This window comes from Lygodium microphyllum, chromosome 13 (genome assembly GCF_053477565.2).
Source record: "Lygodium microphyllum isolate KBCC chromosome 13, Lygodium_microphyllum_v1.1.10, whole genome shotgun sequence".
NCBI lineage: Eukaryota > Viridiplantae > Streptophyta > Polypodiopsida > Schizaeales > Lygodiaceae > Lygodium > Lygodium microphyllum.
The window spans coordinates 61573587-61587557 of record NC_141147.1 but is presented as its reverse complement, the minus strand read 5'-3'; the positions used below and the strand labels follow the sequence as shown (position 1 = coordinate 61587557).

Sequence of the window (13971 nt, the reverse complement as noted above, 5' to 3'; positions counted from 1 at the left end):
GAGAGAGAGAGAGAGAGAGAGAGAGAGAGACCATCCAAGATTTACTCTAAGCCAAACTTCTTTATCCAACCCAACTTATATACCCTTTGAGCTTGCTCTTATTCCTTGATGAGCTTTGCTTCGAGGAATGGTGCATGTGAGAGGTGAGAGAAAGGAGGCGTCCGATAAAAAGCATCCGCCTTGATTTGCTACCACGAGATGACGAAGTACCCTACTCTCTCGACTTGGCACCCCCCTTTTTCACGGGGCACAAGTTCACAGGGATGGAGATGCACAAATCTGCAGGTCAAGCGACCTGCGTGTGACCTAACTCTAGAGTCATTAGGATTGGGGGCGGGGGGGGGGGTTCATCTGGTGAGGATGCAGGTCAGGCGACCTGCGTGTGACCAAACTCTAAAGTCATTAGGATGGGGGGGGTTCATGTGGTGAGGATTCAGGAATGAAAATTTATTGGTTGGGGCCTGGGCCCTGACAGGCAGTAAAAGGTGGAGGAGCCGCAGACGCTGCTGATCATGAGTCACGATGAAACGAGGAATCGAAGGGTGCGCAGTGGTCAGTTGCTGCCGCTCCAACAGTAACACAACACAGTTCCCGCACAATAAAGAACCAACAACTGCAAAACCCTACGGTTCATCCATTGATGTGAGAGAGAGCCTGAGAGGGCCTGTTCCCATTCGATTGCAATCAAATGCTTCCACTGTAGGTAAGGCCAGAACTCAGAAGGCCTCTTTTCTTGTACTTCTCTTCTTCTAATTTTCCAGTCAAAATTCGCTCGCCCCGCACTACTGCCTTTCCCCATGCTACAGCTCCACTACTGTTCTCTCTCTCCTTCAAGAAAAACGAGAACAAATAGGAAAAAAGAGAGCCCAGGCAGCCGTTGCAAACTCGTGTGAGAGAGAGCCGATCCTTTTGTATTCATCAATTCTCTCCGTTTATCGTGTCGTGGGCTTGTCTCTCCCCTGTTTCTCACTGTTTGTGGGTCTCATTGCATACTGCTCACCCAATTCCCTTGTCCTCCCCAAGATTTAAACCCTGTCCTCCCCAATTTCTTCATTTAGACCAGTGAATTGATCTTGCCCCCCTCCTTCGTCTTCATTTGTTCGATCGGGCATGGAGGAAGAAGAGTACAGGCAGCAGCACCGTTTCACTGCTTGCCTTCAATGCACACAACACTGTTACCAGACACATGGCCGGGGTGATTTCCTCTCGCGGTTTCCTTCTTTCTGTACAATGGTGATGGAGAGCTTGGCAAATCCGGTTGCGCATACTCGGCTGGTAATTATTTTTGTATCTATCTCACTACCCTGTCTCTATAAAATCCAGAAGACACAGTAAAGTCCTTAAGCTGATGTGCCGTGCGGTTCCAAAGGCACTGCCGTAGCTTGTTGCTTTACCTGCTCTATTCATCAAAATGAGAACCATCAAACAGTCTGTCGACAGGATCCCCACAATAACAGAGACGACTTGTTGTGAAATTTGTGATTCCTGTAGTCCTCCTGTTTGCATCACTGTGAGCATAAAGGCGCATCCATATTGTTACCGAAAATTCTGCCTCTACACCTCACTGAATTCCATGTATTTCCAGAATCCGATGCATAAATGGGCTAGAAAAGCCTTTCTTGAGTTCCTTCATATGCCATCAACTTAGTGAGCGTAATGGCTGGATAACCAAATTAACAATATGAACTAAATGCCTCCAGAAAGGGGGCCTTTTAGATTATCTTTGAGCTTATTGTGAAATTTTGGGATCTCGAGAGCTTGTCAGATGTTTATCTGATCCAATCAACACCTCGAACTTTTGACTGCACCACTCTTGTATGTGTTCGATAAGTTTGCAGATTGGGCATTCAGCTATCATAAGCTAAACCCAACTGGCTACTGTGATAAGCCTCGGTGCATCATGAATTTAGCAAAGTGCATGACTAATTTCCATTCTAAAGGAGCGAGCTCATTCGTGCAAAACATCTTTTGCGCTTGGAAATCTTAGGACCTGGAAGAAACGCGTGTTTACTTGCGAGTTTGTTCTTGTAAAGAGTAGGACTTGGAATAATCAATGGACTAACCATGAAATCTTCAGCCTAGACACCAGGCTTATGCAAGGCTCTATGTATAATATGTTATGTAAGACATGTTTGTCAACCACTAACGATGAGTTGTCTCACATAGCAATCCGCCTACCCATTTGACTGCTTATAGAAGCACTAGTTCTGACCAAATAGACCTTGTAGACATATTATGCATCAAAAACACATTAGAATCACAAATTAAAAATGAAGATGTAGATACCCGAGGGCCCATTGCCCCTAGTTGAGTACTGCCAAGTTCTCCAAGAAAAATTCGATTCTTCTTTTCCTTCATTCCAATTTCTACTTCTCCCGATCATGGATTTGGTAGCCTTTTTCTCGCCACTATGCTAGCATATGATCTTGGTTTTCTCGGAATTGTGTTTCTTTGACGCTTAGGTAGTCAAAGATGGCTCCACTAATTTGTTAGTTGTCCAATTGAAGCACCAACTTGAGGATCAACGTTCATAGTGAAAACCTCACCTTCAAGCTAAGAGGGATAGTAATTTGACTTATATGTATGGAAGTGATAAAGTTGTTATACTTGTGATAGAAGCATAAGAGCTAGGTGGTTGGAGTTGGAAAGTGGGCCCATACCAACATTTGAGGAAGTTGATTCGGAAGATATATGATACATAGTCTATTTCAAAGATAGACGTTAGAATTGACTCAAAACTTTGGTGATGATTGTGACAATGAGGTCTAATGTTGCAAGTGTCTCCCATAATGTTGAAACTAGCCTTTAGTATCAACCAAAGGGAAGCAATGCGTTCTTAATTTGCAAATAGATTAATCTACACATAGTGAATCAGCAAATTGAATACTAGAGCTAGAATGCTCCTATTTATTGGCGATGACATTGATTGGCCCCGAAGTTTGATGCCATTGTATAGAAAAGGTATGGTAGACACAAAAAATCCAAGTCTCTGATAGCACGGAGAACACAATTTGAAAAATGCTGAATGCTAATGAATATATGATGTGAATGGATGATAATACAACCAATGGGGCATCGAACCTCTATGTCTATAGGTAGTAGGGCTATGGTAGAGGTGGCTGATGAACGAGCGTTGATGTGTGTCATACTCAAACAGATCCAAATCGGCCAATAGCAGTCCAAAATGTATTTGAGGATGATGATGATTGATGGTGGCAGCACTATACGAATGGCTAACAATTTGAAAATGCAAATGTAGTTGGTATGGTGATTCCAAATGAAGGTAGCAATCAGGGTGAATGCTAGGTGGCTAGTCCAATGCAAAACTCAATCACAAATCAGTATCACCAGTGTGTGTAGACTTCTAAAACTATGAAATGTAGCAAAACGTGTTAGGCAGCTAGGGCTTCTTTCTCCTAACTAGGCTGCGTTTCAGTGCAATTTTTTGGTGGCCAGACTTTTATCTATATGGGATGGTAGGTTCTCTGACCTAGGCGGCACCATACAGCCTCGTCAAGCTCCTACGTCACCTCAGGTCACGGCAGCTTCCTACGGTTTAGGTGATTGTTCTTCTTGGCTGAGGAAACTGTGAGAGTGCGCAACGGAAGAGGAAATACGAACACGGAGGGAGAGAGAGAGAGAAAGCAGAAAATAAGGAAGAGAAATCTGCACTGACTGAAATGAATGCTGAATACACTGAAATGGACTGATCAGTCCCTGCACGCAGCCCACAGCGTCAGTGAGGGCACCAGATCAGGCTGATGATGATGGCAGCACCACCACGGGGGAGAAGGAGTGTCGGAATTTGCAAGAAGACAACTGACCAAGTGGGGAGGGGGGCTGCCAATAAATAGGCAACGGACAAACCCTAACCCTAACCCTAAAATGGGCGCAAACCCTAAAATGGGCGCAAACCCTAAAAGTGCCCTAAAATGGGCGCCCCACAACAGTGACTAAAAAGGTGGCCGGGCAGCCAGTGGCTGCCCACTAAAAGAGGCCAAAAAGAAATACACAACCTAAGACAGCCAGTCAAGAGTGACTAGCCTCCCCCATCATAACACATGACAGACATGTCAGAGCTCCTAATGTCCTCGTCTGACTCAGACTGAGGCTCACAGGCAGGAGATGACAAGGCATGACAAACATGACTGCTAACACCCCCTCTCAAATCCTGGATGTGGCTGAAGGCCGAAGAGGAAATAGATCCTGGGGTGGCAAGAGGAATGCCAATGTCTATGAAGTCCGTCGATGTAGACTGCCGCTGAAGGAGCTCCTCACGATCCTGGAAAGCCCCCTCTAAAACACTAGGGGCCAGGGAATCCACAGCCGCATCACCGAGATCGTCCCCCTCTGAAAGGGATGGAGGGTACGAGGGAACCACCGGAGGAGAAGGTGGGGGATGGGAAGGAATCTGTGGAATAGAAGGTGCACAAGTAGGAACGGGTGTAGCAATAGAGTGCCTCAGAGGACCCAGCATCAAAGAAGGGGAATGGAGCCTGTAAAGCCCGCTCTCCTGCCAACCTGTAGATAAGACAGCTCCTGTAAAAGAATCCTCAATAACAACGGCATGCTCGGTGAAGATCACTCGTGTGCCAAGCCTCGTAAGACCATAAACTGAGAGGAGGGGAAGGCCCAAGTCCGGAACATGTAGGGCCTGTGAAAGGAAGCTCGTAGGTCGGTCTGTAAACAAAGGCAATGTGCCAACACCACTAATAGGCACCGATAAAATGTCACCAACAGTGACTGAACCCTCTGATGGACGGAGATCCTGTAACAAATCACCTCGGGGAGTCATATGACTCGAAGGACCACTGTCCACTAACCAAGGCTGCGCAGAAGACACTGCAGCCACGGAAGAAGGATCCTTCTCCAAAGCATGGATATGAAGGAACACTGACTCATGGGTAATAGCTAGTGTAGAGGTAGAAGAAGGCTCCGATGTAGATCCACCCTTCGCTCCCGGATGAAGGTGAGGGTACTTCTTCCAACATTTCTCCTCTGGATGTGTCCCTTTCCCACAGTGTGGGCACTTCGGTCTCTCTGAATCTGAGTCAGAGTCTGAAGAACTGTCCTTCTTCTTAGCCTTTGACTTCTTCTTCTTCTTTTGTCCTCCCGAACCTGCAACAAAGGCTCTAGTGGAGTCGGATCCACTAGCACTGACCTCTCTGAGTCGCTCGTCATGCTCCAAGACAAGTGGGGATAACACCTCCCATAGAAGCTTCTCACGGGTCCTCGATGTAAGTAGTGTAGAAGACATCAAACCGAGGCGATGGCAGCTGAGTCAAAAGAATCATAGCCATGTCTTCAGAAGATATCGTCCGACCGAGGGATACAAGCTCATCCCTCATATCCTGTAATCTGTTGATGTGGTCCTTCATGGAAGGACTATCATCAATAGCGAGCATCCGCAACTTCTTTTCGAGAGATATCCGGTGGGCAAACGTCTTCTGTTGATAGAGAGACGCTAGCTTCTGCCACACGTCCGCTGCAGTCTTCAACCTGTGAACATGAACAAGGACAGAATCCTGCAAACTCAGAAAGAGGAAAGATCTGGCTCTAGAATTAAGCCGATCCCATAAGGCTGCACGATCCATAGATGTCCCATTTGCGGGATCCACCTTAGGCCGGGGAATAGGAACAGAAACAAGCTCCCAAAGATCGAAGGAGTCCAAGATACACTCCACCTTGCAGGACCATAGAGAAAAGTTGGAGCCATCCAACCGGTCCTCTTTGGGCAGCTGAGGAAGTACGGGTACCTGTACAGGGGGTACCAAAGGCTGCATCTTCGGCCCACTGGAAGGGGATCGCCGAGATACATGAATAGAAGGGGGACGGGAACGAGGAAGAGACTCCATATGACGATCCTCGCGATAGAAATCACGCCTCCGTTCAGATGAATGTCGAGACAAAAGCTCATCATCTGAGTCATCAAAACCTGTAAACTGATGAGAAGACATCTTCCAATCTGCAAACACCAAAACACAACAAGGGAAGGTTGCCGGTGCCGAAACACAAACACCAGAAGCTCCTGAGCTGGCCGCCTTGCACAGAACGCAAGGATGATGTCAAACGCAAATGCTGACGATGCAATCACCACAGAAAAACAGCCGCTTGCTTGAAAACGCAGCCTGGGAAGAAGTCGCCAGCAGGAAAAGAGCCGCCGGACGATGGAACAACAGCCAGAACAGCAAGGCGCAGGCTGGAAGGGTGTCGCCCAGCTGGAGGAGGGCCGCCCAGGCTGAAAACGCAGGCAGGAAGAGGGTGGTGATGACGTGGCAGCCACTGGAGAAGGCGCCAGCAGCAAACGCAAATTTGTTGACACCAAAACAGGCCGACCTGATCAAGGAGATGGTGCAGAGGATGACGCCTCAGCTGTTGGAGACGTCTTGACCAGCAAACGCAGAGTTGTGGGTGTTCTCCCGCGTAAAACTCAGCTCCGTGTACTCTCAGTTTGGCGATGATACCATGTGAGAGTGCGCAACGGAAGAGGAAATACGAACACGGAGGGAGAGAGAGAGAGAAAGCAGAAAATAAGGAAGAGAAATCTGCACTGACTGAAATGAATGCTGAATACACTGAAATGGACTGATCAGTCCCTGCACGCAGCCCACAGCGTCAGTGAGGGCACCAGATCAGGCTGATGATGATGGCAGCACCACCACGGGGGAGAAGGAGTGTCGGAATCTGCAAGAAGACAACTGACCAAGTGGGGAGGGGGGCTGCCAATAAATAGGCAACGGACAAACCCTAACCCTAACCCTAAAATGGGCGCAAACCCTAAAAGTGCCCTAAAATGGGCGCCCCACAACAGTGACCAAAAAGGTGGCCGGGCAGCCAGTGGCTGCCCACTAAAAGAGGCCAAAAAGAAATACACAACCTAAGACAGCCAGTCAAGAGTGACTAGCCTCCCCCATCATAACACATGACAGACATGTCAGAGCTCCTAATGTCCTCGTCTGACTCAGACTGAGGCTCACAGGCAGGAGATGACAAGGCATGACAAACATGACTGCTAACAGAAACACCATTCCAGGATGGACACCTAGATAGGTGCAGGTTACTCATTTTCTACTACGTTTTGAACTTGGGCAGTCTCTTCAAGTGCTAGGCGACATCCAATCAGACTTGGGGTGATGATCACTTGAACCTATGGCTGCATTTTTATCCTACACCCTTGCCTATATGCGTTTTCCAATTTGCCTAGCATTGTATACTTTTGTTGCATCAAATACTCCCCATCTCCATTTCTATACATCAATCCTCTCTGATCAAAAATCGATAGAATCCGAAAAGGCAAAGCATATCCTAGTTGAAGGATATCTATGGCCGACGTGTATGCTTTGGGGATTGTATACTTCTAGTCCCCGATCGGCAGTGATGGCACCTCGTGTATAGCCTAGTTTCCATGTGTTTCGGAAACAGGAGTTTCGGAAACTGAGAGAAATGGAGTTTCAGCCATTTGAAATTTTGGTTGAAACGGCGTTTCGGAGAAACCAATAAATTATGATTAAATATACATATATATACATATACTAAGTATACTAGAGACTAGAGTCATTGGTGATTGAACAATCTTAACTTTTAGCACAAGAATCCAACTTCCCAGACCCATGATTTAAATTTCACAAATCACAATGCGCAGCAATTTCACATAGTTATCAATTTCGCAAGCTGCAAATCACAAGATTGAAGAAATCTTAAATCACCCAAAATATCTTACAATATTTTGAAACAAAAGTGTAACATACTAATATCATAACATCTGTCATCCAAGAATCATGATCAGAACTTAAAAGTTAAAAGTCAAGTTCATCATTCATGAGACTCATCACTCGTTACTCATAATAATACGAGTAGTCACCGGTGACAGATCATAGTACTAAGTAGATACATGCTACATCAAGATTCATCATTCATCATTCAAATTTCAAAAGAAGGCAACCTAGATTCTAGAATCTAGATACATCTAATATCAACAAAAGCCAATTTAAAGACCCAAGAGTCAAGATTACAAGCTATAGCAATGATCATATGATGTATCATGTGAGTCGTGACATGTCTCAAGAGTCAAATATCAAAGTAAGATAATAGATCTATGAGATCTCAAAGAACTGATAACTTCCAAGTTCAAAGAACGGCCACTTGTCAGCCATGGGAAAAAACATAAGCAACTGACAACTGTCAACAATGCTCAACATCAACGATAAAATCAAGGCTCAAGGCTCAAGCATCTGTAGCAACATCATCTAAGCCAATAGAGGTGCTGTCATCCTGATCCTCCTCTGGCTTGTCGCTATCCACATCAGCTGATGAGCCAGAACTATCAGAAGCTCCTGAATTTGCTAGAGAATCTGCTAGAGCAGTTGAAGTGCTATCTCCATCTATTGCTCTTTGAGGTTGTGAAGCAGTCCTGTTGCGCGTGGTACGGCTTGGGGTTATCATCTCCTGGTAGAGCATGGTATATATGTCCCCCTCCTCTGGAGTGATATCTAGAACAAACCTCGCCTTCTTTATGTCGATCTTGTCAATATTTACCTGTGTTTATTTGATATAGAGATTTAAAAAAGTTATCATCTTTAGATTCTAGAATTGGCATTCAAGAGTCAAACTTCAAAGACCATAAGCTATTAGCAAAATATAAATATAATCACCTGCGCAGGCTCGGGATGAATATCGTTTTTCTTAAGCAATTGGAGGTTGCAATGGCAAAAGACCAACCTCTCTAACTGAGCAGTGGTAAGTTTATTCCTTTTCTTTGTATGGAAAAGGGCCCAAGTACTCCAATTTCTCTCACAAGGGCCTAAGCTACAATCTTGTGAGAGAACTCGTATAGCAATGCGTTTCTATAAATCATCATTCAAATAGAAACACAAATAGAGCCATAAGAATCTAAGATTCAACTTTCAAGAATTAAACTATGCGGTGAATGCGAGTGATAATAAATTACAAATATGTGATTATGTATAATTATTAAAAGAAGAAATCTTGGGGTTGCAAATTACCAATGTGGGCGCACAATTTCCATACTTTTCCTACCATGAGACAGGCTGAAGTTGAGTCTCTCTCAACTTCGTAGTCTCTCTACCAAAATGCAAGCTCTCATTGCGGAATGTCAAAAGATCATCCTCAATCCTTTGAAGCATTGACACATCGCCACTTGTCACCTTTGTCATGTACTCCATGAATCCCTTCTTTAGCTCCTCACACTCACTTTGCTCATCATCTTGCCAAAGAGGATGCAATACATGGGCCATTGCATGAATTGGTCTATGAAACCAATTCCATCTTCTCTCCCACACAGCTACGATTTGAGCAGTCCTTAAGATGTCAACATTGAAGAAATGTCAATTCAAGTCTCAAGAATAGTTATTCAAATTTCAAAATTCACACATATAATATCAATTTGTAAAATAAAGACTCAAGAGTTACTTAAATGTCCGAGGGCAAAAAGTTATTTTTTTTAGAGCCTCTCCTATCTTATCCATATACTCATAAAGAAGACCCATAGTACTATCCTCCATATCGGTAATGCATAGCATTGTGTAGATAGGATTGAGAGTTCTCACCATAGCCTCCACATCTTTGTATGGAAAAGGACACAAGTACTCCAATTTCTCTCACAAGGGCCTAAGCTACAATCTTGTGAGAGAACTCGTATAGCAATGCGTTTCTATAAATCATCATTCAAATAGAAACACAAATAGAGCCATAAGAATCTAAGATTCAACTTTCAAGAATCAAACTATGCAGTGAATGCGAGTGATAATAAATTACAAATATGTGATTATGTATAATTATTAAAAGAAGAAATCTTGGGGTTGCAAATTACCAATGTGGGTGCACAATTTCCATACTTTTCCCACCATGAGACAGGTTGAATTTGAGTCTCTCTCAACTTCGCAGTCTCTCTACCAAAATGCAAGCTCTCATTGCGGAATGTCAAAAGATCATCCTCAATCCTTTGAAGCATTGACACATCGCCACTTGTCACCTTTGTCATGTACTCCATGAATCCCTTCTTTAGCTCCTCACACTCACTTTGCTCATCATCTTGCCAAAGAGGATGCAAGACATGGGCCACTGCATGAATTGGTCTATGAAACCAATTCCATCTCCTCTTCCACACAGCTACGATTTGAGCAGTCCTTAAGATGTCAACATTGAAGAAATGCCAATTCAAGTCTCAAGAATAGTTATTCAAATTTCAAAATTCACACATATAATATCAATTTGTAAAATAAAGACTCAAGAGTTACTTAAATGTCCGAGGGCGAGCCTCTCCTATCTTATCCATATACTCATAAAGAAGACCCATAGTGCTATCCTCCATATCGGTAATGCATAGCACTGTGTAGATAGGATTGAGAGTTCTCACCATAGCCTCCACATCTTTCCACCAAGTATCATTCATGATATTGCACTGAAATGCCATGGTCTTTGGATAATCATACTCATCCCAGTGTATGAACTCATCAGACCATATAGTGCGCACCAACTCCAATATCGGTAATGCATAGCACTGTGTAGATAGGATTGAGAGTTCTCACCATAGCCTCCACATCTTTCCACCACGTATCATTCATGACATTGCACTGAAATGCCATGGTCTTTGGATAATCATACTCATCCCAGTGTATGAACTCATCAGACCATATAGTGCGCACCAACTCCTTGTGAACGCATACCAATCTCTCAAGCACAATGAAGATGTAGGCAAATCTAGTGGTGGAGGGTTTTAAGAGCTCAAGGTGGCTAAATGAGCGAAATATGGTAAGAACCTTGGGCCTCCTCCTCGCAAAATTGACCATACTTGTGGCCGTGCTGAATATGGCCTCAACCCATTGAATTTTGCCTATATCCTCAATCAAAAGATCAATGCACATGGTGTCCATACAATGCTTGGAAACTCCTTCTCTAACATGCTGCCTATGGAGACACAATTGCTTTCATTATCGGTCACAACCTGCACAAAATTGACCATACTTGTGGCCGTACTGAATATGGCCCCAACCCATTGAATTTTGTCTATATCCTCAATCAAAAGATCAATGGAATGAGAAGCATATGGTATCCATGCAATGCTTGGAAACTCCTTCTCTAACATGCTGCCCATGGAGACACAATTGCATCCATTATCGGTCACAACCTGCACAACATATTCAGGCCCGATTTTCAAGATGACATCTCGCAAATGCTGCCATATAAATGCACCTGTCACTACAAGGCTTGGCAAAGAGGCATCAATGGCCTTCACAAACATAGCGCCCTTACAACATGAGACCATGACATTATACACATTTCCCCTACGGGTGTCAGACTATCCATCACACAAAATGGTGCACCCATACTTCTTCCATGCATCTTTCAATGGCTCTAATTGAACCTCAATGCATGCCTTTTTCTTATTGAGCTCCCATGTGCGTAGTGCCTCACAAAATTGACCATACTTGTAGCCGTGCTGAATATGGCCTCAACCCATTGAATTTTGCCTTTATCCTCAATCAAAAGATCAATGGAATGAGAAGCATATGGTGTCCATACAATGCTTGGAAACTTCTCCTCTAACATGTTGCCCATGGAGACACAATTGCTTCCATTATCAGTCACAACCTGCACAACATATTCAGGCCCGATTTTCAAGATGACATTCCGCAAATGCTGCCGTATAAATGCACTTGTCACTACAAGGCCTGGCAAAGAGGCATCAATGGCCTTCATAAACATAGTGCCCTTATAGCATGAGACCATGACATTATACACATTTCTCCTACAAGGCCTGGCAAAGAGGCATCAATGGCCTTCATAAACATAGTGCCCTTATAGCATGAGACCATGACATTATACACATTTCTCCTACGGGCGTCAGACTATCCATCACACAAAACGGTGCACCTATACTTCTTTCATGCATCTTTCAATGGCTCTAATTGAACCTCAATGCATGCCTTTTCCTTATTGAGCTCCCGTGTGCGTAGTGCCTCTGAAGATAGGCCCTCCCATTCACATCCAATGCGGTTGATGGCTTTTATGGTTCGCCTTCATTGCTTTGTTTTAGCCACATGGAAGGGAATAGCACATCTAATGAACAATCTCATCAACTCTCGAGTTGCCTTAGCTATGGCTTGCTTTTGCATAGGAGCATGTATGCTAGCCCTCTGTAATGAACCTCAGGTTGAGGCAAAGGAGTCCTCGTCGCATGTGAATTAGAGACCGAGGCTGAAGTGGATGCACTTGCAACAGGATTTGATGCAGCCCTACTTCTCTTTGAGAATCCAACCACACTTGTGCTACCCTCTTGTTGCTGAGTTGTGGCTAAGTCTTGGTCCTGTTCTGCACCAACTGTCGGAAGACCAAGCCGTTGCCTCCTCCATAAATCAAGAGAAAGCTTCACATCTCTTGGCACATTTGCACATGGAGCTATGTCTCTTCTTGGCACATGAACAAGATGGTCTTTGACCCTAGTGACACTCCCTGTTTTCACCATGCCACAATAAATACATTTCTACTTTTTAGATCCACCTGACCCCTCATACGAGGTTATGAGAGTAACATGGCGCCAATTAGGATCAGGAGCCATGGTATTCTCTTGGCTGCAAGCTGTCCAAACATCAAACAAACAACACATAAGGCTGAAATAATGTGCACATGGCTGGCAAGACAAAAATTTTCTTGTATCTTGGCTTAAAATTGCAAAAATTCAGTTCTGAAATCTACATGTGCCATGAAAACAGGCTGAATGTCACAAACAAATGACACAAGGCTGAAATAGTGTGCACACAACTGGCAAGACAAAAAATTTCATATTGATTATTGGAGACATTCAGGTTTGAAATCTGCATGAAACAGGTTGAATCTTCACAAACAAATGACACACAAGGCTGAAATAGTGCACACACAACTAGTAGGACAAAAAAGTTCATATATCTTGGCTGAAAATTGCAGACATTCAGGTCTGAAATATACAGGAAAACAAACTGAATGTTCACAGCTGAAGGTTACCTTTCAAGAAGAGAGCTTTCAACGTTACTGAGTGACCACGGGCTGATGTGTAGCAGTTCAGGCACGATTGCTTCAGTTCGAGTAGGTGCAATAGTAGGAGAGTCCAAAACGAGCAAGGGGAGAGACAAAATATGCAGGCGACTAAGAAACACAGCCTGTTTTGGGGGTTTTACCCTACCCCTCCCCTGTCTAGCAGAAACGTTGTTTCCCAGAAACGGAAACGGCTAGAAATAGCCGTCTCGTTTTTGGAAACTATGGTGTGTAGGGTTTTACCTTGCTCGTCCCCTGTCTGGCAAAAACGCCGTTTCCCAGAAACGGAAACGGCCAGAAACGGGGCAACAGAAATGCCGTTTCTCGAAACTATGGTGTGTAGGTGCCTATCCTCTCTACCTGCATCCGAGAAGCTGGATGGGATGAACTATCCTCCATAGCCGTGCAAAGTTTGTGAATCCTCGACATTTATGACCCTTAGAATCTTGTTGTAGTTCCTAGATCTTAATCTACTATGGATTCCCACGATGGAGCAACCTTAAACTTGGCAGCCTTATGGGATTGGTTGAATGCCAAAGCCATAGTTTCCAGAAACGGCGTTTTTGGTGCCCAGAAACGGGATGGCCGTTTCTGGCCGTTTCCGTTTCTGGGAAACGGCGTTTCTGCCAGACAGGGGACATGCAGGGTAAAACCCCCAAAACAGGCTGCATTTCTTAGTCGCTTGCATATTTCGTCTCTCCCCCCGCTCGTTTTGGACTCTCCTACTGCTGCACCTGCTCGAACTGAAGCAATCGTGCCTGAACTGTTGCACACCAGCCCGTGGTCACTTAGTAATGCTGAAAGCTCTCTTCTCGAAAGGTAACCTTCAGTTGTGAACATTCAGCTTGTTTTCTTGTATATTTCAGACCTGAATGTCTGTAATTTTCAGCCAAGATATATGAACTTTTTTGTCCTGCCAGTTGTGTGTGCACTATTTCAGCC

The 13971-nt window shown here is 44.4% G+C and overlaps 2 protein-coding genes across 7 annotated transcripts in view; one reads left to right on the top strand and one right to left on the bottom strand.

The window, feature by feature from the left end:
- The first annotated feature begins 421 nt into the window (after nt 1-421).
- The window catches only part of LOC148026685 (B3 domain-containing protein LOC_Os12g40080-like), a 94144-nt gene continuing 80594 nt past the window's right edge, over nt 422-13971 (top strand). For 5 of the 6 annotated variants that reach the window (XR_015692868.1, XR_015692869.1, XR_015692871.1 and 2 more), the window contains exon 1: nt 428-1275. Coding sequence is in view for 1 of the 6 variants with exons in the window: in XM_087691154.1 (XP_087547280.1) it covers nt 1111-1275 (165 nt within the window). In the remaining 5 variants the exon portion in view is untranslated. Of the gene's footprint in view, nt 1276-13971 lie in introns of all 6 variants that reach the window. The other variant, XR_015692872.1, reaches the window with a different exon arrangement.
- Nucleotides 8224-12565, bottom strand: LOC148026686 (uncharacterized). The gene is made up of 7 exons (XM_087690645.1): nt 11934-12565; nt 11012-11383; nt 10554-10859; nt 10273-10381; nt 9830-10167; nt 8652-8843; nt 8224-8535 (listed from the first exon to the last, which is right to left on the bottom strand). The coding sequence occupies exons 2-7, from the start codon at nt 11282-11284 to the stop codon at nt 8224-8226; spliced, it is 1530 nt and encodes a 509-aa protein (XP_087546771.1). The 5' UTR covers nt 11285-11383; nt 11934-12565.